At 64.6% G+C, this 20526-nt stretch overlaps 1 protein-coding gene across 1 annotated transcript; it reads left to right on the top strand.

Moving 5' to 3' along the window:
• Window positions 1–205: 205 nt before the first annotated feature.
• LOC309891200 (inosine-5'-monophosphate dehydrogenase 1) lies at window positions 206–19600 on the top strand (the record flags this gene model as incomplete). Its single annotated transcript, XM_082785580.1, has 16 exons — window positions 206–260; window positions 3240–3338; window positions 4511–4559; window positions 4833–4934; window positions 6768–6842; window positions 6953–7159; window positions 9502–9589; window positions 13477–13676; window positions 13773–13863; window positions 14945–15040; window positions 15154–15297; window positions 15377–15518; window positions 15603–15746; window positions 18014–18097; window positions 19130–19146; window positions 19380–19600. Exons 1-16 carry the CDS (start codon window positions 241–243, stop codon window positions 19598–19600), a joined length of 1779 nt encoding a protein of 592 aa, XP_082641706.1. The 5' UTR covers window positions 206–240.
• Between the last annotated feature and the right edge of the window lie 926 nt (window positions 19601–20526).

Raw genomic sequence — 20526 nt, forward strand, 5'->3', positions numbered from 1 at the left:
GGCGTGGCCTGGATGGGTGGGTGTGGTCATGCATGGAGGGGGCGTGGCATGGGGTGGGTGTGGTCATGCGGGGAGGGGGCGGGGCCTGGGGGTGGGTGGGTGTGGTCATGCGGGGATTGGGGGCGTGTCCGGGGGGCGTGGTCACGGCGGGGGCGGGGCCGGGGCTGGCGCAGCGGCGCGGGGCGGGCGGGGCCGGGCGCGGAGCCTCCCGGGCGGGGGCCGCTTCGCTGCGGGACCGGGATGGGAGAGGGGCGGCACAGGTACTGGGAGCACTGGGAGCACTGGGAGGGACTGGGAGGGACTGGGGGGGAACTGGGAGCTCGTCCACCAGGGCTGGGGGGGGATTGGGGGGCACTGGGAGTGACTGGGGGGGACTGGGAGGGAACTGGGAGCTGGTCCAGCACTACTGGGAGGTACTGGGAGTGACTGGGGGGCACTGGGGGGGAACTGGGAGGCACTGGGAGTGACTGGGGGAGACTAGGAGGGAACTGGGAGCTGGTCCAGCACTACTGGGAGGCACTGGGAGTGACTGGGGGCACTGGGAGCTGGTCCAACAGGGCTGGGGGAGTACTGGGGGGGGGCTGGGAGGGAACTGGGGGGCACTGGGAGGGAACTGCGGGGGACTTAGAGGGAACTGGGAGCTGGTCCAGCAGTGCTGGGAGGTACTGGGAGTGACTGGGGGGAACTGGGAGCTAGTCCGCCAGGGCTGGGGGAGTACTGGGGGGGGGGCTGGGAGGGAACTGGGGGGCACTGGGAGTGACTGGGGGTACTGGGAGGGAACTGGGGGCACTGGGAGTGACTGGGGGGGACTAGGAGGGAATTGGGAGCTGGTCCAGCACTACTGGAGGGTGCTGGGAATGACTGGGGGGAACTGGGAGCTGGTCTACCAGGGCTGGGGGGTACTGGGAGGAAACTGGGGGGGGACTAGGAGGGACTGAGAGGGACTGGGAAGGAACTGTGGGGTACTGGGTGTGACTGGGGGGGACTGGGAGCTGGTCCAGCAGGGCTAGGAGCATACTGGGAGGGACTGGGGGGTACTGGGAGCTGGTCCAACAGGCCTGGGGTACTGGGAGGGAACTGGGAGCTGGTCCAGCAGTGCTGGAGGGTAGTGGGAGTTACTGGGGGAGAACTGGGAACTGGTCCAGCAGGGCCTGGGGTACTGGGGGAAACTGGGGGATGAGGGGAACAAAACTGGGGATACTGGGAGGGAATTGGGAGCTGGTCCAACAGCGCTGGGGGTCACTGGGAGTTGCTGGGGAGTTGGTACTGGTGGGTGCTGGGAAGGAACTGGGAGCTGGCCCAGCAGAACTGGGATTGACTGGGGGTTACTGGTTGGAACCTAGGAACTGGTCCAGCAGTGCTGGAGTTACTGGGAGTTACTGGAGGTTGGGGGGGGGAACACTGGGGATACTGGGGGGGGAACAGGGAGCTGGCCCAGCACTGCTGGGGGTACTGGGAGGGAACTGGCCTGGAAGAACTGGAGGTACTGAGGGTTACTGGGGGGTGGGGGCAGCACTGGGATGTACTGGGGCATGGTCTGGAAGCACTGGGACTTACTGGGAGCCTTGCAGGGGAAGTACTGGGAGGTAAAAGGAGGGAACTGGGACATAACCTGGAAGCACTGGGAGCTACTGGGAGCTACTGGGGGGCGGCAGCCAGCAGCCGGATGCTACTGGGAGCTTACTGGGATGCAGTCAGGCCTTACTGGGGGCTACTGGGAGGCAGCTGGAGTTACCGAGGCTGGGGGGCAGCAGCCGGGGGGGGGCGTACGGGACCATACTGGGCCGTACTGGGCTGTACTGGACCACAGCGGGGCGGCGCCGGGGCACGCCGGGAGGCGCGGGGGGGGCTGCGGCGGCCGCCGGTGCCTCCCCCGGGGCGGAGCTGCGGGGCCCCCCCCCCGATAACCCCCCCCCCGGCACCGCCCTGCACCGGGAATGGGATCGCGGCTGGGATTGGGATAGGGATTGGGATCAGGGCTGGGACTGGGACTGGGATTGGGGTTGGGACCGGTGTCCCCCCCACCCCGGTATCCCCCCCGGCACCGCCCTGCACCGGAATGGGATCAGGATTGGGATCGGGGCTGGGATTGGGACTGGGATCGGGATTGGGGCTGGGATTGGGATTAGGACCGGTGTCACCCCCCCCGGGTACCCCCCCCGGCACTGCCCTGCATCGGGATTGGGATCAGGAATGGGATCGGGGCTGGGATTGGGACTGGGATTGGGATTGGGACTGGTGTGTGTCCCCCCCCCGGTACCCCCCCCCCCCGGCACCGCCCTGCACCGGGAATGGGATTGGGATTGGGATCGGGACTGGAATTGGGACCGGGATTGGGATTGGGGCTGGGATTGGGATTAGGACCGGTGTCACCCCCCCGGTACCCACCCCGGCACTGCCCTGCATCGGGATTGGGATCAGGAATGGGATCGGGGCTGGGATTGGACTGGGATTGGGATTGGGACTGGTGTGTGTCCCCCCCCCGGTACCCCCCCCCCCGGCACCGCCCTGCACCGGGAATGGGATTGGGATTGGGATCGGGACTGGAATTGGGACCGGGATTGGGATTGGGGCTGGGATTGGGATTGGGACCGGTGTCCCCCCCACCCCGGTATTCCCCCCTGCCACCACCCTGCATCGGGATTGGGATCAGGAATGGGATCGAGGCTGGGATTGGGACTGGGATCGGGATTGGGATTGGGACCGGTGCCCCCCCCCCGGCACCTCCCTGAACCGGGACCTGGACTGGGATTGGGATCGAGATTGGGATCGGGGCTGGTATTGGGACTGGGATTGGGATTGGGACCGGTGTCCCCCCCCTCCCGGCACCGCCCTGCACCGGGACCGGGACTGGGATTGGGATTGGGATTGGGATCAGGGCTGGGACTGGGATTGGGACTGGGATTGGGATTGGGACTGGTGTCCCCCCCCCGGCACCGCCCTGCACCGGGACCGGGACTGGGATTGGGATCGAGATTGGGATTGGGATCGAGATTTGGATCAGGGCTGGGATTGGGACCGGGATTGGGATTGGGATTGGGATTAGGACCGGTTTCCCCCCCCACCCCGGTACCCCCCCCCCAGCACCGCCCTGCACCGGGACCGGGACTGGAATTGGGATCGGGACTGGGATTGGGATCGAGATTGGGATCGGGGCTGGGATTAGGACCGGGATCGGGATTGGGACTGGGATTGGGATTAGGACCGGTGTCCCCCCCCCCCCGGTGACCCCCCCCCAGCATGGCCGACTACCTGATCAGCGGCGGCACCGGCTACGTGCCCGAGGACGGGCTGAGCGCCCAGCAGCTCTTCGCCACCGCCGACGGCCTCACCTACAAGTATGGGGTTTGGGGGGGGGGGGGGGGCACGACCCCATCCTGCACCATCACCCCCCCCCCCGCACCACCCCACAGCAAACGGCCCGGTTCGGGGGTGCCCAGTATGGTTTGGGGGTGCCCAGCCCGGTTTTGGGGTCCCTGGGCTCGCGCAAGGGGATCCCAAAAGGGGGACCCCAAAAGGGGAGACAGTTTATGGGGTCCCAGCCCAGTTTGGGGGTCCCCAGCTCGGTTCAGGGGTCCCCAGCACGGTTCAGGGGTTCCCAGCATGGTTTGGGGGTCCCCAGCCCAGTTTAGGGTTCCCTGGCCCAGTTTGAGGTCCCCAGCCCATTTTAGGGTTCCCCAGTTTATGGGTTCCCAGCCCAGCTTGGGGGTTCCCAGCCCAGTTCAGGGGTCCCCAGTCTGGCCTGGGGGTCTTAAGCCCAGTTTAGGGGTCCCCAGCTGGGTCCAGGGATCCTCAGCCCAGTTTAGGGGTCCCCAGCCCACTTTAGGATTCCCCAGCCCAGTTTGGGATCCCCAGCCCAGCTCGTGGGTTCCCAGCCCAGTTCAGGGGTCCCCAGTTTGGCTTGGGGGTCCCCAGTTCAGTTTGGGGGTTCCCAGCCCAGTGTGGGGGTCCCCAGCTGGGCCCAGTTCAGGGGTCCCCAGTGCAGTTTGGGGGTCCCCTGCCTGGTCCAGGGGTCCCCAGCTCAGTTTGGGGGTCCCCAGCCCAGTTTAGAGTTCCCCAGTTCAGGGGTCCCCAGCCCAGTTTGGGGGTCCCCAGCTGGGCCCAGTTTGGGGGTCCCCAGCCCAGTTTGGGGGTCCCCAGCCCAGTTTAGGGTTCCCCAGTTCAGGGGTCCCCAGCCCAGTTTGGGGGTCCCCAGCTGGGCCCAGTTTGGGGGTCCCCAGCCCAGTTTGGGGGTCCCCAGCCCAGTTTAGGGTTCCCCAGTTCAGGGGTCCCCAGCCCAGTTTGGGGGTCCCCAGCCCCACTCCACACCCAGTACGGCACCGTGGTCCCTGAACCCCAACATCCCCACGGGACCACCCCAAACGTCCCCACCCCACCCCACACCCCCCGCCATGAGCTCCCCTGTCCCCATACCCCCCCCCCCCACGTCCCCCCCCACGTCCCTTGGGGTGCCAGGGCTGGGGGGACCCCCATGGGTGACCCCCCCCCCACCCCAATGCCTCCCCCGCAGCGACTTCCTCATCCTGCCCGGCTTCATCGACTTCACGGCTGACGAGGTGGTGGGTCCTGTCCCCGTCCCCCCCCCTCGGTGACACCCCTGGGACCCCCCCCCCAACACCCCCCAAGTGTCCCCGTGACCCCCCCAAACCCTGGGGTATCTTGGATTTAGGGGGGCGGGGGGGTGACCCCATACCCACATCCCTGGGCTTTTGGGGTGGCACGGGGATGGGTTGGGGGGATTGGGGGGTTTTTGGGGGGGGGGGTCCCGGTGGGTCCCCACGGTGGGTGGGGGGGGGGGGGGCAGGGAGGAGAGGGTCTCTCGGCCCCCCCAGGACCTGACGTCGGCGCTGACCCGTAAGATCACGCTGAAGACCCCGCTCATCTCGTCCCCCATGGACACGGTCACCGAGTCCGATATGGCCATCGCCATGGCGGTGAGATTTGGGGGAGGGGGGGGAAAAGGGGATTTTGGGGGGGCTGGGGGGGTGGGTGTGGGGTCAGGGTGCACGGCACGTTATGGGTTGGGGTGTGGGGTTGGGGTGCTGGCACCTGTGTGGGGTTGGGGTGCTCACCTCTGTGTTATTTTGGGGATATGGATTTGGGGTAACCAACACATCTGGTTTGGGGTGCACATTTGGGGTGCCCACCCCTGTGTGGGTTTGGGGTGTAGGGTTAGGGTGCCCATCACGTTGTGGTTTGGGGGTATGGGGTTGGGTGCCCATCACTTTATGGTTTTGGGGTGCACATTTGGGGTGCCCATCGCTTTACAATTTGGGGTGCCCCCCTGCCTGGTTTGGGGTCGGGGTGCCCATCACTTTATGGTATTGGGGTGTCCCCCCTGCCCAGTCTGGGGTACGGGGTCGGGGTGCCCATCACTTTATGGTTTTGGGGTGCCCCCCCGCCTGGTTTGGAGTCGGGGTGCCCATCACTTTACGCTTTGGGGTGGTGCAGGGTTGGGGTGCCTATGCTGTGTGGTTTGGGGGTGTGCACATTTTGGGGGTGCAGGGTCGGGGTGCCCATCACTTTCTGGCCTTGGGGTGTCCCCCCTGCCCGGTTTGGGGTGCGGGGTCGGGGTGCCCATCATTTTATGGTTTTGGGGTGCACATTTGGGGTACCCATCGCTTTACAATTTTGGGTGCCCCCCTGCCTGGTTTGGGGTCAGGGTGCCCATCACTTTATGGCATTGGGGTGTCCCCCTGCCCAGTTTGGGGTGCGGGGTCAGGGTGCCCATCACTTTAAGGTTTTGGGGTGCACATTTGGGGTGCCCCCCCGCCTGGTTTGGGGTCGGGGTGCCCATCACTTTATGGTTTTGGGGTGGTGCAGGGTTGGTGTGGTTGGGGGGGGGGTGCACATTTTGGGGGTGTGGGGTTGGGGTGCCCATCACTTTATGGCCTTGGGGTGTCCCCCCAGCCCAGTCTGGGGTACGGGGTCGGGGTGCCCATCACTTTATGGTTTTGGGGTGCACATTTGGGGTGCCCCCCCGCCTGGTTTGGGGTCAGGGTGCCCATCACTTTATGGTTTTGGGGTGGTGCAGGGTTGGTGTGGTTGGGGGGGGGGGGTGCACATTTTGGGGGTGCGGGGTCGGGGTGCCCATCACTTTATGGTATGGGGGTGTCCCCCCTGCCCGGTTTGGGGTGCGGGGTTGGGGTGTCCATCACTTTATGGCATTGGGGTGTCCCCCCACCCCATTTGGGGTACGGGGTTGGGGTACCCATCACTTTAGGCTTCGGGGTGGTGCAGGGTTGGTGTGGTTGGGGGGGGGGGGTGCACATTTTGGGGGTGCGGGGTCAGGGTGCCCATCACTTTATGGTTTTGGGGTGCACATTTGGGGTGCCCATCACTTTACAACTTGGGGTGCCCCCCCCATCTGGTTTGGGGTCAGGGTGCCCATCACTTTATGGTTTTGGGGTGGTGCAGGGTTGGTGTGGTTGGAGGGGGGGTGCACATTTTGGGGGTGCGGGGTCGGGGTGCCCATCACTTTATGGTATTGGGGTGTCCCCCCACCCCATTTGGGGTACGGGGTTGGGGTGCCCATCACTTTATGGTTTTGGGGTGGTGCAGGGTTGGTGTGGTTGGGTGGGGGGGGTGCACATTTTGGGGGTGCGGGGTCGGGGTGCCCATCACTTTATGTCATTGGGGTGTCCCCCCTGCCCGGTTTGGGGTGCGGGGTCGGGGTGCCCCATCACTTTACACTTTGGGGGCGCAGGGCGGGGGGGGCCCCCCCCCCCCCGTTGCCACTGTGCCCCCTGCTGCCCCCCCCCCCCCAGCTGATGGGCGGCATCGGCATCATCCACCACAACTGCACCCCCGAGTTCCAGGCCAACGAAGTGCGCAAAGTCAAGGTAAAAAGGGGGCGCGAGACCCCAAACCCACCCCAACGACCCCATAACCCTTCGGGATCGCCCCCCCCTGACCCCGCCATCGCCCCCCCCCGTGCCCCCCCCCCCCCCAGCGCTTCGAGCAGGGCTTCATCACGGAGCCGGTGGTGCTGAGCCCGGCGCACACGGTGGGGGACGTGCTGGAGGCCAAAGTGCGCCACGGTTTTTCGGGGATCCCCCTGACCCAAAGCGGGCGCATGGGGAGCCGGCTGGAGGGGATCGTCACCTCCAGGGACATCGACTTCCTGCCCCACAGGGAGCGCGGCACGCACCTCAGCCAGGTGGGGGGGGGGATATGGGGTCGGGGGGGGGGGGGATATGGGGTGGGGATGGGGTGTGGGATTGGGGATGGAGACGGGGATACGGGGTGGGGATGGGGATGGAGTTGGAATGGGGATGGAGGGGAGGGGAGGGGATGGGGAGGGGATGGAAATGGGATTGGGGTGGGGAATTGGGGTGGGATTGGGGAGGGGATGGGGAGATGGGATGGGGATGGGGATGGGATAGGGACAGGGAATTGGGGTGGGATTGGGGAGGGGATGGGGAGATGGGATGGGATGGGGAGATGGGATTGGGTAGGGGATATGGGATGGGGGCAGGATGGGGATGGGATGGAAATGGGATTGGGGTGGGGAATGGGGATGGGATGGGGATATGGGATGGGGATGAGGATATGGGATGGGGAGGGGATTGGGGTGAGGATATGGGATGGGGATGGGATGGAAATGGGATTGGGATGGGGATGGGGATGGGGATTGGGGTGGGGATATGGGATGGGGATGGGATGGAAATGGGATTGGGATGGGGATGGGGATGAGGATATGGGATGGGGATGGGGACGGAATGGGGATGGAGACAGGGATATGGGATGGGGATGAGGATACGGGATGGGATGGGGTGGGATGGAAATGGGATTGGGATGGGGATGAGGGTATGGGATGGGGACAGGGAATTGGGGTGGGGATATGGGATGGGGATGGAGACGGGGATATGGGGTGGGGATGGGGATGGAGTTGGAATGGGGATGGAGGGGAGGGGAGGGGTTGGGGAGGGGATGGAAATGGGATTGGGGTGGGATTGGGGAGGGATGGGGATGGAGACAGGGATATGGGATGGGGATGGGGATGGGATAGGGACAGGGAATTGGGGTGGGATTGGGGAGGGGATGGGGAGATGGGATGGGATGGGGAGATGGGATTGGGTAGGGGATATGGGATGGGGGCAGGATGGGGATGGGATGGAAATGGGATTGGGGTGGGATTGGGGAGGGGATGGGGTGGGATGGGGATGAGGATATGGGATGGGGATGGGGATTGGGGTGGGGATATGGGATGGGGATGGGATGGAAATGGGATTGGGATGGGGATGAGGATATGGGATGGGGATGGGGAATTGGGTTGGGGATATGGGATGGGGACGGAATGGGGATGGAGACAGGGATATGGGATGGGGATGGGATAGGGACAGGGAATTGGGGTGGGGATATGGGATGGGGAATTGGGGTGGGATTGGGGAGGGGATGGGGTGGGATGGGGATGAGGATATGGGATTGGGATGGGGAATTGGGATGGGGATGGGATGGAAATGGGATTGGGATGGGGACAGGGAATTGGGGTGGGGATATGGGATGGGGATGGAATGGGGATGGAGACAGGGATATGGGATGGGATGGGGAATTGGGGAGGGGATGGGATTGGGGATGGGATGGGGATGGAGACAGGGATATGGGATGGGGATGGGATGGAAATGGGATTGGGATGGGGAATTGGGGTGGGATTGGGGAGGGGATGGGGTGGGATGGGGATGAGGATATGGGATTGGGATGGGGTGGGATGGAAATGGGATGGGGATGGGGACAGGGAATTGGGGTGGGGATATGGGATGGGGATGAGGATATGGGATGGGATGGGGAATTGGGGAGGGGATGGGGAATTGAGATGGGATTGGGGATGGGATGGGGATGGAGACGGAATTGGGGTGGGGATATGGGATGGGGATGGGATGGAAATGGGATTGGGATGGGGAATTGGGATGGGATTCAGGGATGGGATGGGATTGGAGTGGGATTGGGTAGAGGATATGAGATGGGGTGAGGAGGGGTTGGGATGGGGATGGAGACAGGGATATGGGATGGGGAATTGGGGTGGGGATATGGGATGGGGATAGGATGGAAATGGAATTGGGATGGGATTGGGAGATGGGATGGGATTGGGGACGGGAGGGGGATGGGAGGGGACAGGATGGGGATATGGGGTGGGATTGGGATATGGGATGGGATTGGGGGTGGGATTGGGATCAGAACGGCATGGGATGGGGATGGGATTGGGGAGGAGATCAGGATGGGGATGGGATGGAGATGGAGACAGGGATATGGGATTGGGATGGGGTGGGGATGGGGATGGATTGGGGATGGGATTGGAGAGAGGGAGGGGAGGGCATGGGATGGGTATGGGGTGGGATAGGAATGAAGATGGGGATAGGAGTGGAAGCCTAGTAGGGGTGTGGGGTCAGAGCATGGGATGGGATGGGATGGGTCGGGATGCAGGATGGGCGGTGTTGTGGGGCCACACGGGTCCCCTTGGGGTCCCCCATCTCCCCGGTGCCCCCGGCCCCCCTCCCGCAGGTGATGACCAAACGCAACGACCTGGTGGTGGCCCCGGCCGGCGTCACCCTCAAGGAAGCCAACGAGATCCTACAGCGCAGCAAGAAAGGTACCGACCCCAAACCCTGACCCCAAGTGCTGACTCTGACCCCGACCCCCAACCCCATCCCAAGCACCGACCCTGACCCCAAGCGCCGACCCCAAACACCATCCCCAACCCTGACCCCAAACCTCAACCCCATCCCCGACCCCAGATCCCATCCCAAGCGCTGACCCTGACCCCATCCCAAACCCCATCCCTGATGCCATCGCCAACCCCAAGTGCCGACCCCATCCCAAGCACCAACCCTGACCCCAAACCCCGACCCCAAATGCCAACCCCAAACCCCATCTCAAACCCTGACCTCAACCCCATCTCTGACCCCGAACCCCATCCCTGACGCCATCTCCGACCCCAAACCCCATCTGAAGTCCTGACCCTGACCCCAAACCCCATCCCTGACCCCAAACTCCATCTCAAACCCTGACCTCAACCCCAACCCCAAACACTGGCCCCAAACCCCATCCCTGATGCCATCCCCGACCCCATGCACCAACCCTGAACCCCAAACGCCCACCCCAAGCGCCAACCCTGACCCCAAATCCCATCCCAAGTGCCATCCCCAACCTCAAACCCCATCTCAAACCCTGGACCCCATCCCTGACGCCATCTCTGACCCCAAACCCCATCCCCAACCCCAAATCCCACCCCAAACCCCATCCCCAACCCCAAACCCTGACCCCAAACCCCATCTCAAACTCCATCCCCGACCCCAAAAACCAATCCCAAACCCAGACCCATCTCAAACCCTGACCCTGACCCCAAACCCCATCTCCAACCCCAAACCCTGACCCCAAACCCTATCCCCAACCCCAAACCCCATCTCCAACCCCAAACCCTGACCCCAAACCCCATCCCCAACACCAAATCCCATCCCAAACCCTATCCCCGACCCCAAACCCCATCTCCAACCCCAAACCCTGACCCCAAATCCCATCCCCGACCCCATGCACCGACCCTGAACCTCAAATGCCCACCCCAAGTGCTGACCCCTGACCCCATCCCCGACCCCAAGTGCCACCCCTGACCCCAAACCCCATCTCCAACCCCAAACCCTGACCCCAAACCCTATCCCCAACCCCAAACCCCATCTCCAGCCCCAAACCCTGACCCCAAACCCCATCTCCAACCCCAAATCCCATCCCCGACACCATCCCCGACCCCATGCACCAACCCTGAACCCCAAACGCCCACCCCAAGTGCTGACCCCAAACCCCATCCCCAACCCCAAACCCCATCTCAAACCCCAACCCTGACCCCATCCCTGACCCCAAGTGCCAACCCTGACCCCAAACCCCATCTCCAACCCCAAACCCTGACCCCAAACCCTATCTCCAACCCCAAATCCCACCCCAAACCCCATCCTTGACCCCAAACCCCATCCCCAACCCCAAACCCTGACCCCAAACCCCATTCCAACCCCAAACCCTGACCCCAAACCCCATCCCCGACCCCAAACCCCATCCCCAACCCCAAATCCCATCCCAAACCCCATCTCCAACCCCAAACCCTGACCCCAAACCCCATCCCCAACCCCAAACCCCATCCCCAACCCCAAATCCCACCCCAAACCCCATCCCCGACCCCAAACCCTGACCCCAAACCCCATCCCCAACCCCAAACCCTGACCCCAAACCCTATCTCCAACCCCAAACCCTGACCCCAAACCCTATCCCCAACCCCAAATCCCATCCCAAACCCTATCTCCAACCCCAAATCCCATCCCAAGCGCCATCCCCGACCCCAAACCCTGACCCCAAACCCTATCCCCAACACCAAACCCCATCTCCAACCCCAAACCCTGACCCCAAACCCCATCCCCAACCCCAAATCCCACCCCAAACCCCATCTCCAACCCCATCCCCAACCCACAACCCCAAACCCTAACCCCAAACCCCATCCCCAACACCAAATCCCATCCCAAACCCCCATCCCCAACCCCAAACCCCGACCCCAAACCCTATCCCCAACCCCAAATCCCACCCCAAACCCCATCCCCAACCCCAAACCCTATCCCCAAACCCCAAACCCCATCCCCAACCCCAAACCCTGACCCCAAACCCCATCCCAAACCCCAAATCCCATCCCAAACCCCATCCCTGACCCCAAACCCCATCCCCAACCCCAAACCCTGACCTCAAACCCCATCACCAACCCCAAACCCCATCCCAAACCCCAAACCCTGACCCCAAACCCCATCCCCAACCCCAAACCCTGACCCCAAACCCTATCCCCAACCCCAAACCCTGACCCCAAACCCCATCCTTGACCCGAAACCCCATCTCCAACCCCAAACCCTGACCCCAAACCCCATCCCCAACCCCAAACCCTGACCCCAAACCCCATCCCCAACCCCAAACCCTGAACCCAAATCCCATCTCAAACCCTATCCCCAACCCCAAATCCCACCCCAAACCCCATCCCCAACCCCTGACCGCAAATCCCACCCCAAACCCCATCCCCAACCCCAAACCCTGACCCCAAACCCCATCCCCGACCCCAAACCCCATCTCCAACCCCAAACCCTGACCCCAAACCCCATCCCCAACCCCTGACCCCAAATCCCACCCCAAACCCCATCCCAAACCCCAAACCCCATCTCCAACCCCAAACCCTGACCCTGACCCTGAACCCCATCCCCAACCCCAAACCCTGACCCCAAATCCTATCCCAAACCCCATCTCCAACCCCAAACCCTGACCCCAAATCCCATCCCAAACCCTATCTCCAACCCCCAACCCCAAACTCTGACCCCAAACCCCATCTCCAACCCCAAACCCTATCCCCAACCCCAAACCCTGACCCCAAACCCCATCCTTGACCCCAAACCCTGAACCCAAACCCCATCTCAAACCCTGACCCTGACCCCATCCCTGACCCCAAACCCCATCCCCAAACCCCAAACCCTGACCCCAAACCCCAAACCCTGACCCCAAACCCCATCTCAAACCCTGACCCTGACCCCAAATCCCACCCCAAACCCCATCTCCAACCCCAAACCCTGACCCCAAATCCCATCCCAAGCGCCATCCCCGACCCCAAACCCTGACTCCAAACCCTGACCCCAAACCCCATCCCCAACCCCAAATCCCATCCCAAACCCCATCCCCAACCCCAAATCCCACCCCAAACCCCATCCCCAACCCCTGACCCCAAATCCCACCCCAAACCCCATCCCAAACCCCAAACCCCATCTCCAACCCCAAACCCTGACCCCAAATCCCATCCCAAACCCTATCTCCAACCCCCAACCCCAAACTCTGACCCCAAACCCTATCCCCAACCCCAAACCCCATCTCCAACCCCAAACCCTGACCCCAAACCCCATCCCCAACCCCAAATCCTATCCCAAACCCCATCTCCAAACCCTGACCCCCAACCCCATCTCCAACCCCAAACCCTGACCCCAAATCCCATCCCAAACCCTATCTCCAACCCCCAACCCCAAACTCTGACCCCAAACCCTATCCCCAACCCCAAACCCCATCTCCAACCCCAAACCCTGAACCCAAACCCCATCTCAAACCCTGACCCTGACCCCATCCCTGACCCCAAACCCCATCCTTGACCCGAAACCCCATCCCCAACCCCAAACCCCATCTCCGACCCCAAACCCTGACCCCAAACCCCATCTCCAACCCCAAACCCTGACCCCAAACCCCATCCCTGATGCCACCCCTGACCCCAAACCCCATCCCCAACCCCAAACCCTGACCCCAAACCCCATCCCCAACCCCAAACCCTGACCCCAAACCCCATCCCCAACCCCAAATCCCACCCCAAACCCTATCCCCAACCCCAAACGCCATCCCCAACCCCAAACCCTGACCCCAAACCCCATCCCCGACCCCAAACCCCATCTCCAACCCCAAACCCTGACCCCAAACCCCAACCAGGCAAGCTGCCCATCGTCAACGAGAGCGACGAGCTGGTGGCCATCATCGCGCGCAGCGACCTGCAGAAGAACCGCGACTTCCCGCTGGCCTCCAAGGACGCGCGCAAGCAGCTGCTCTGCGGGGCCGCCCTGGGCACGCGCGAGGACGACAAATACCGCCTGGACCTACTGGTGCAAGCCCGCGTCGACGTGGTGGTGCTGGTGGGTGGGGGGGTCACGGGGTCACGGGGTCACCGGGAAGGTTTTTTTGGGGGGTTTCGTGCGCCCCGCGACGTCCCCGTCCGTGCGCCCCCGCAGGACTCGTCGCAGGGGAACTCGGTGTACCAGGTGGCCATGATCCACTACATCAAGCAGAAGTACCCCGAGCTGCAGGTCATCGGGGGCAACGGTGAGCGTGGGGGGGTGAGGGGGGCGAGGGGGGGTGGGCGACACCCCGAAATCCCACACAGGGTGTGGGGACGATGGGGGGTTGTGGGGTAGGGGTTGGGGTGGTGTGGGGTGGGGTTTGGTGTGCTATGGCGCATGGGTTGGGGTGCCATGGGGGTGGCAGTGGGGAGGGTTTGGGGTGCTGTGGGGAAGGGATTTGGGGTGCCATGGGGTGAGGTTTGGGGTGCCATGGGGTTTGGGGTGCCATGGGGCAGGATTTTGGGGTGCCATGGGGTGAGGTTTGAGGTGCTATGGTGCATGGGTTGGGGTGCCATGGGGTGAGGTTTGGGGTGCCATGGGGCTGGCAGTGGGGAGGGATTTGGGGTGCCGTGGGGTGAGGTTTGGGGTGCCATGGGGCACGGTTCGGGGTGCCATGGGGCTGGCAGTGGGGAAGGTTTGGGGTGCCATGGGGCAGAGGTTGGGGTGCTGTGGGGCAGGGGTTGGGGTGCCATGGTGCTAGGATTGGTGTGTCATGGGGTGAGGTTTGGGGTGCCATGGTGCATGGGTTGGGGTGCCATGGGGCTGACAGTGGGGAGGGGTTGGGGTGCCATGGGGCAAGGGTTTGGGGTGCCATGGGGCAGAGATTTGGGGTGCCATGGTGCATGGTCTGGGGTGCCATGGGGCTGGCAGTGGGGCAGGTTTTGGGGTGCCACAGCGTGTCGAGCAAAGTGGGGAGGAGATTGGGGTGCCACGGGGTAGGGATTTGGGGAGCCACACGTTGGTGAGCAGAACAGGGGGACGCTTGGGTGCCATGGGGCAGGGGTTGGGGCACCATGGAGCAGGGGTTGGGGTGCCCTGGGGCTGGCAGTGGGGCAGCTTTTGGGGTGCTGTGGGGTGCAGATTTGGGGTGCTGAGGGGCTGTCAGCGGGGCAGAGGATGGGGCGCTGTGGGACGTCAAACGGAACAAGGGGACGATTGGGGTGCGCGATCGTGGCACCGTGGGGCTGGGCTGGGGATGCTGTGGGGCAACGTTTGGGGTGGGTGGGGGGCTCCGTCCCCACCCCCGTGACACACACACCGCGTCCCCACGGGACACCACGCAGTGGTGACAGCAGCCCAAGCCAAGAACCTCATCGACGCCGGCGTGGACGCCCTGCGCGTGGGCATGGGCTGCGGCTCCATCTGCATCACCCAGGAAGGTGCGCGGGGGCCCCCCCCAGAGCCCCCCAAATCCCCCCCCCCCACGCCTCCCCCCGACCCACCTCTGTATGTGTATGTGTGCCCCCCCCTCCCCACCTCCCCCCCCCACCAGTGATGGCGTGCGGCCGCCCCCAGGGCACGGCCGTCTACAAGGTGGCCGAGTACGCGCGGCGCTTCGGGGTGCCCGTCATCGCCGACGGCGGCATCCGCACCGTGGGGCACGTGGTGAAGGCGCTGGCGCTGGGCGCCTCCACGGGTGAGCGGGGTCCCGGGGGGGGGTGGTGGGACACACGGGACACGGGGACGGGGTCACGGCTGCGCCCCCCACCCCGCAGTGATGATGGGGTCGCTGCTGGCGGCCACCACCGAGGCGCCGGGCGAGTATTTCTTCTCGGAGGGCGTGCGGTTGAAGAAGTACCGCGGCATGGGCTCGCTCGACGCCATGGAGCAGGGCGGCAGCCAGAAGCGCTACTTCAGGTCTGTGGGGTTTTGGGGAGGGGGTCCCGGGGTCACTGCCCACCCCCCCCGGCCGGCCCTGAGCCCCGTCGGCCGTCCCCGCAGCGAGGGTGACCCGGTGAAGGTGGCGCAGGGGGTGTCGGGCTCGGTGCAGGACAAGGGCTCCATCCACAAGTTCGTGCCCTACCTCATCGCCGGCATCCAGCACGGCTGCCAGGACATCGGCGCCCGCAGCCTCTCCCTGCTGCGGTGAGCGCGGGGACACGGGGACCTCGGGGACGTGGGGACACGGGGATCTTGGGGATACGGGGGTCTTGGGGACGTGGGGACACGGGGATCTTGGGGATACGGGCACCTTGGGTCTTGGGGACACGGGGATCTGGGTACACGGGGATCTTGGGAACCTTGGGGATGTGGGTACCATGGGCACCTTGGGGACCTTGGGGACGTGAGGACACGGGGATCTTGGGGATACGGGCACCTTGGGTCTTGGGGACACGGGGACTTTGGGGAAATGGGGATTGTTGGGGACCTTGGGGACATGGGGACCACGGGGACTCTGGGGACCTTGGGGACATGGGGAGGGACCATGGGGACCTTGGGGATATGGGCACCTTGGGGACCTTTGGGACCTTGGGGACATGGGGACCTTGGGTCTTGGGGACACAGGGACTTTGGGGACATGGGGACTGTTGGGGACCTTAGGGATGTGGGGACTTTGGGGACATGGGGACCTTGGGTCTTGGGGACACGGGGATCTTGGGAACCTTGGGGATGTGGGTACCATGGGCACCTTGAGGACCTTTGGGACCTTGGGGACATGGGGACCTTGGGGACGTGGGGACACGGGGACCTCGGGGACGTGGGGACACGGGGATCTGGGGACACTGGGGACGTGGGGACACGGGGATCTTGGGGATACGGGCACCTTGGGTCTTGGGGACACGGGGACTTTGGGGAAATGGGGATTGTTGGGGACCTTGGGGACATGGGGAGGGACCTTGGGGACCTACGGGGATCTTGGGGACATGGGAACAGGGGCACCTTGGGAACACGGGGGTCCTGGGGACATGAGAACACTGGGACCTTGGGGACCTTGGGGATCTTGGGGACACGGGGACCTTGGGTCTTGGGGACACAGGGACTTTGGGGACAGGGGGACTGTTGGGGACCTTGGGGATGTGGGTACCATGGGCACCTTGGGGACACAGGGACTGTTGGGGACCTTGGGGGCATGGAGAGGGACCATGGGGACCATGGGGATTTGGGGACCTTGGGGACCTTTGGGACACAGGTATCGTGGGGACATGGGGACATGGGCACCTTGGGGACACGGGGGTCCTGAGGACATGGGAACACGGGGACCTTGGGGACCATGGAGACTTTGGGTCTTGGGGACACAGGGACCATAGAGGCCATGGGGACCTTGGGGACACGGGGATGTTAGGGACATGGGGATCTTGGGGACATGGGAACAGGGGGACCATGGGGACACAGGGGTCCTGGGGACATGGGAACACAGGGATCTTGGGGACACGGGGACCTTTGGGACATGAGGACACGGGGATCTTGGGGACCTTGGGTCTTGGGGACAAGGGGACTGCTGGGGACCTTAGGGACATGGGGAGGGACCATGGGTACCTTGGGGGACCTTGGGGACATGGGGACCTTGGGGACCATGAGGACTGTGAGGACACAGGGACCTTGGGAACGTTGGAGACACAGGGACCTTGGGGACATGAGGACCATGGGGACTGTGAGGACATGGGGACCTTGGGGACATGGGCATATTGGGGTCACAGGGGTCCTGGGGCCGTGGGAACACAGGGACCTTGGGGACCTTGAGAACATGGGGACCTTAGGTCTTGGGGACACAGGGACCACTGGGACCTTGGGGCCATGGGGACCTCGGGGACCATAGAGACCCTGGGGACACGGGGATCTTGGGGCCATGGGAACATGGGGACATTGGGGACCCTGGGGACCATGGAGAACTTGGGGACACAGGGATATTGGGGACATGGGGACATTGGGGACCACAGAGACACAGGGACCTTGGGGACCCGGGGATTTTGAGTGCCATGGGGACCCTGGGGATGACGGGGAGCACGGGGACCCCATAAGGACCCTGGGGACCACAGGGGCCCAGGGGGTAATGGAGCGTGGGGACCTTGGGGACCACAGGGGACTTTGGCTACCGTGGGGACCCTGGGGGTGACAGGGAGCGAGGGGACCCCATAAGGACCCTGGGGATGATGGGGACCACAAGGACCGTGGGGACTCTGGGGACAACGGGGACTTTGGGAACCATGGGGGTGACGGGGACCAGAGGGACTTGGGGACCCTGGGGATGACGGGGACCACGGGGACCCCAGAAGGACCCTGGGGGCCCCGGAGATGATTGGGACCACGGGGATTTGGGGGACCCTGGGGGTGACGGGGACCACGGGGACCCCCCAGCCCCCTTGGGGGTGACGGGGAGGGGGGGGGTCACGGTGGCCGCGGTGCCCCCCCAGGTCCATGATGTACTCGGGGGAGCTGAAGTTCGAGAAGCGCACCATGGCCCCACAGCCCGAGGGGGGGGCGCACGGCCTGCACGCGTGAGTGACCCCCCCCTGGGGACGGGGAGGGGGTCCCAGGGTGTGGGGGGGGGGTCCTGGGGTGGGGGAGGGGGGGGCAGCCCGGGGGGGGTCACCTGGGAGAGGGGGGGTCCGAGGGGGGGGAGGGGTTGGGGGGGGGGGCAGCTCAGATCCTGCATTGGGGCCCTGGGGCTGGGGGGGGGCATCAGGGGGCGGGGCTTGGGAGAGGGGCGGGGCTTTGGGGTTTGGAACTGGGTGGGGCTTGTGGAAAGGGGGCGGGGTTTGGGGAAGTGGGTGGGGTTTGTGGAAATGGGCGGGGCTTATGGAAAGGGAGGCGGGGCTTGGTGGGGGTTCTGGTAGGAGGTGGGGTCTATAAAGGGGGCATGGCTTCGGGCAGGGGGCGGGGTTTCAGGCAGGGGGCGGGGCTAGCCAGCCAGCCAGGTCGTCTGCTGATTGGCTGAAGGATGCGCTGGTTGGCTGGGCGGTGGGCAGCCTGCGATGTGATTGGCTGGCTGGGAGCGATGCTGGTTGGCTGGCTGCGATGTGATTGGCTGGCTGGGAGTGTACCCTTGGGTGCTGATTGGCTGGTGGAGGTGCTGGTCTCTGGGCTTGGATGCTGATTGGCCAGGCTGGATGCTGGCTGGCCATTCTGCGTGCTGATTGGCTGGACTGGATGCACATTGGCTGCCAGGGCACTGATTGGCTGCCTGCATGCTGACTGGTTGTTCTGCATGCTGATTGGTTGTTCTGCACGCTGATTGGCTAAACTGGATGCTGATTGGCTGCCTGCATGCTGATTGGCCTTCCTGCATGCTGATTGGCTGGCTGGCAGCCCGCTGGCCACATGGTGCCTCCTGCTGGCCACACCCCCCTGGGCGGGGCTTAGAGGGTGGGGCTGATGTGGGCGGGGCTGGGGGCGGGGCTACTGGGCGGGGGCGGGGCTTTCTGGCGGCCCCGCCTCCCGGGGGACCCCCTCTGCATGGGGGGGGTCATGGCGGGGTCGTGACCTTGGTGACCTTGTCCCTTCTCTCCCCTGCTGCCGCCCCCCCACAGTGTCACGGTGCTGCCATGTAAGTACGGGGGGGGTCGTGGGGGGGGGCTCCCCATCCCCCCCCCACCCCCCTCATCACCCCCCCACCCCCCTCACCCCCCCCACTCCCCCTCCCCACCCCCCACCAGGATCTGGGGGGTGCCAGCCTCTGGGGGGGTCATGGGGGGGGGGTCATGGGGGGGGGTCCTTAACCCCCCCACCGCCCCCCACTAACCCCCCCCTCCCCGCTTTGTGTCCCCCCCCCCCCCGCAGTTACCAGAAGCGGCTGCACTGAGGAGGGGCTGCGAGGGGGGGTCCCCGCCGGGCCCCCCCCTGTGCCCCCCCCCACCACCACCACCCAGCCCCCCCCTGCCGCTAGGCACCGGCAGCACCGGGACGGCGGCGCCGCGCCGGGGCTGGACCCCTCGGCAGCGGGGGGGCCGGGACCCCCCACCCCCCCCTTGGGCCCCCCCCAGGGGTGCTGCGCCCTGTAGGGGCGCGTAGGACGTAGTCCGCTGCTTGCACCCCCCCAGTTTCCGCCCCCCCCCCCTTCCTGTTTGGGGGGGGGGGGCATTGGACCCCCCCCCCCTTGCAGCCCCTCGGGCACTTAGGGACAGGCTCTGAGCTGGGGGGGTCCGGGGGGGTCCCCGGAGGGGCCACAAATAAAGACCTGGAGCATCCGTGGCTGTGCATGTGTCTGTCCCCCCCCCCCCCGGGACCCCCAGCAGCGTGACACTGGGGGGGTGGGTGCAGGGAGGGGGGGCACAGAGGGACCTGGGGGGGGCTTGCACCATGGGGGGCGGGGGCACACAAGGTGGGTGTGTGTTTGCACGCTCATGGTGCAGCCCAGCATGCTCTGGCACAGCTTTGCACACCAGGCATGCCCCTGCACAGCATTGCACAGCCTTGCACACCATTGCACGGCTTTGCACACCATTGCATTGCTTTGCACACAAGGCCCAACCTTGCACACCATTGCACAGCCTTGCACACCCCAGCACACCATTGCACGGCTTTGCACACCATTGCACAGATTTGCACACCCCAGCACACCATTGCATGGCTTTACACACTATTGCACGGCTTTGCACACCAGGCCCAACCTTGCACACCATTGCACAGCCTTGCACAGTCTTGCACACCCCAGCACACCATTGCACGGCTTCACACACTATTGCACAGCTTTGCACACAAGGCCCAACCTTGCACACTATTGCAGAGTCTTGCACACCAGGCACAGTCTTGCACACTGCAGCACACCATTGCACAGGCTTGCATACCCCAGCACACCATTATATGGCTTTGCACACTATTACATGGCTTTGCATACAAGGACCAACCTTGCACACCATTGCACAGCCTTGCACACCCCAGCACACCATTGCACGGCTTTGCACACCATTGCACAGGTTTGCACACC

Source organism: Aythya marila (genome assembly GCF_965140915.1).
Source record: "Aythya marila genome assembly, contig: HAP1_HAP1_SCAFFOLD_989, whole genome shotgun sequence".
In the NCBI taxonomy this organism is placed as follows: Eukaryota; Metazoa; Chordata; class Aves; order Anseriformes; family Anatidae; genus Aythya; species Aythya marila.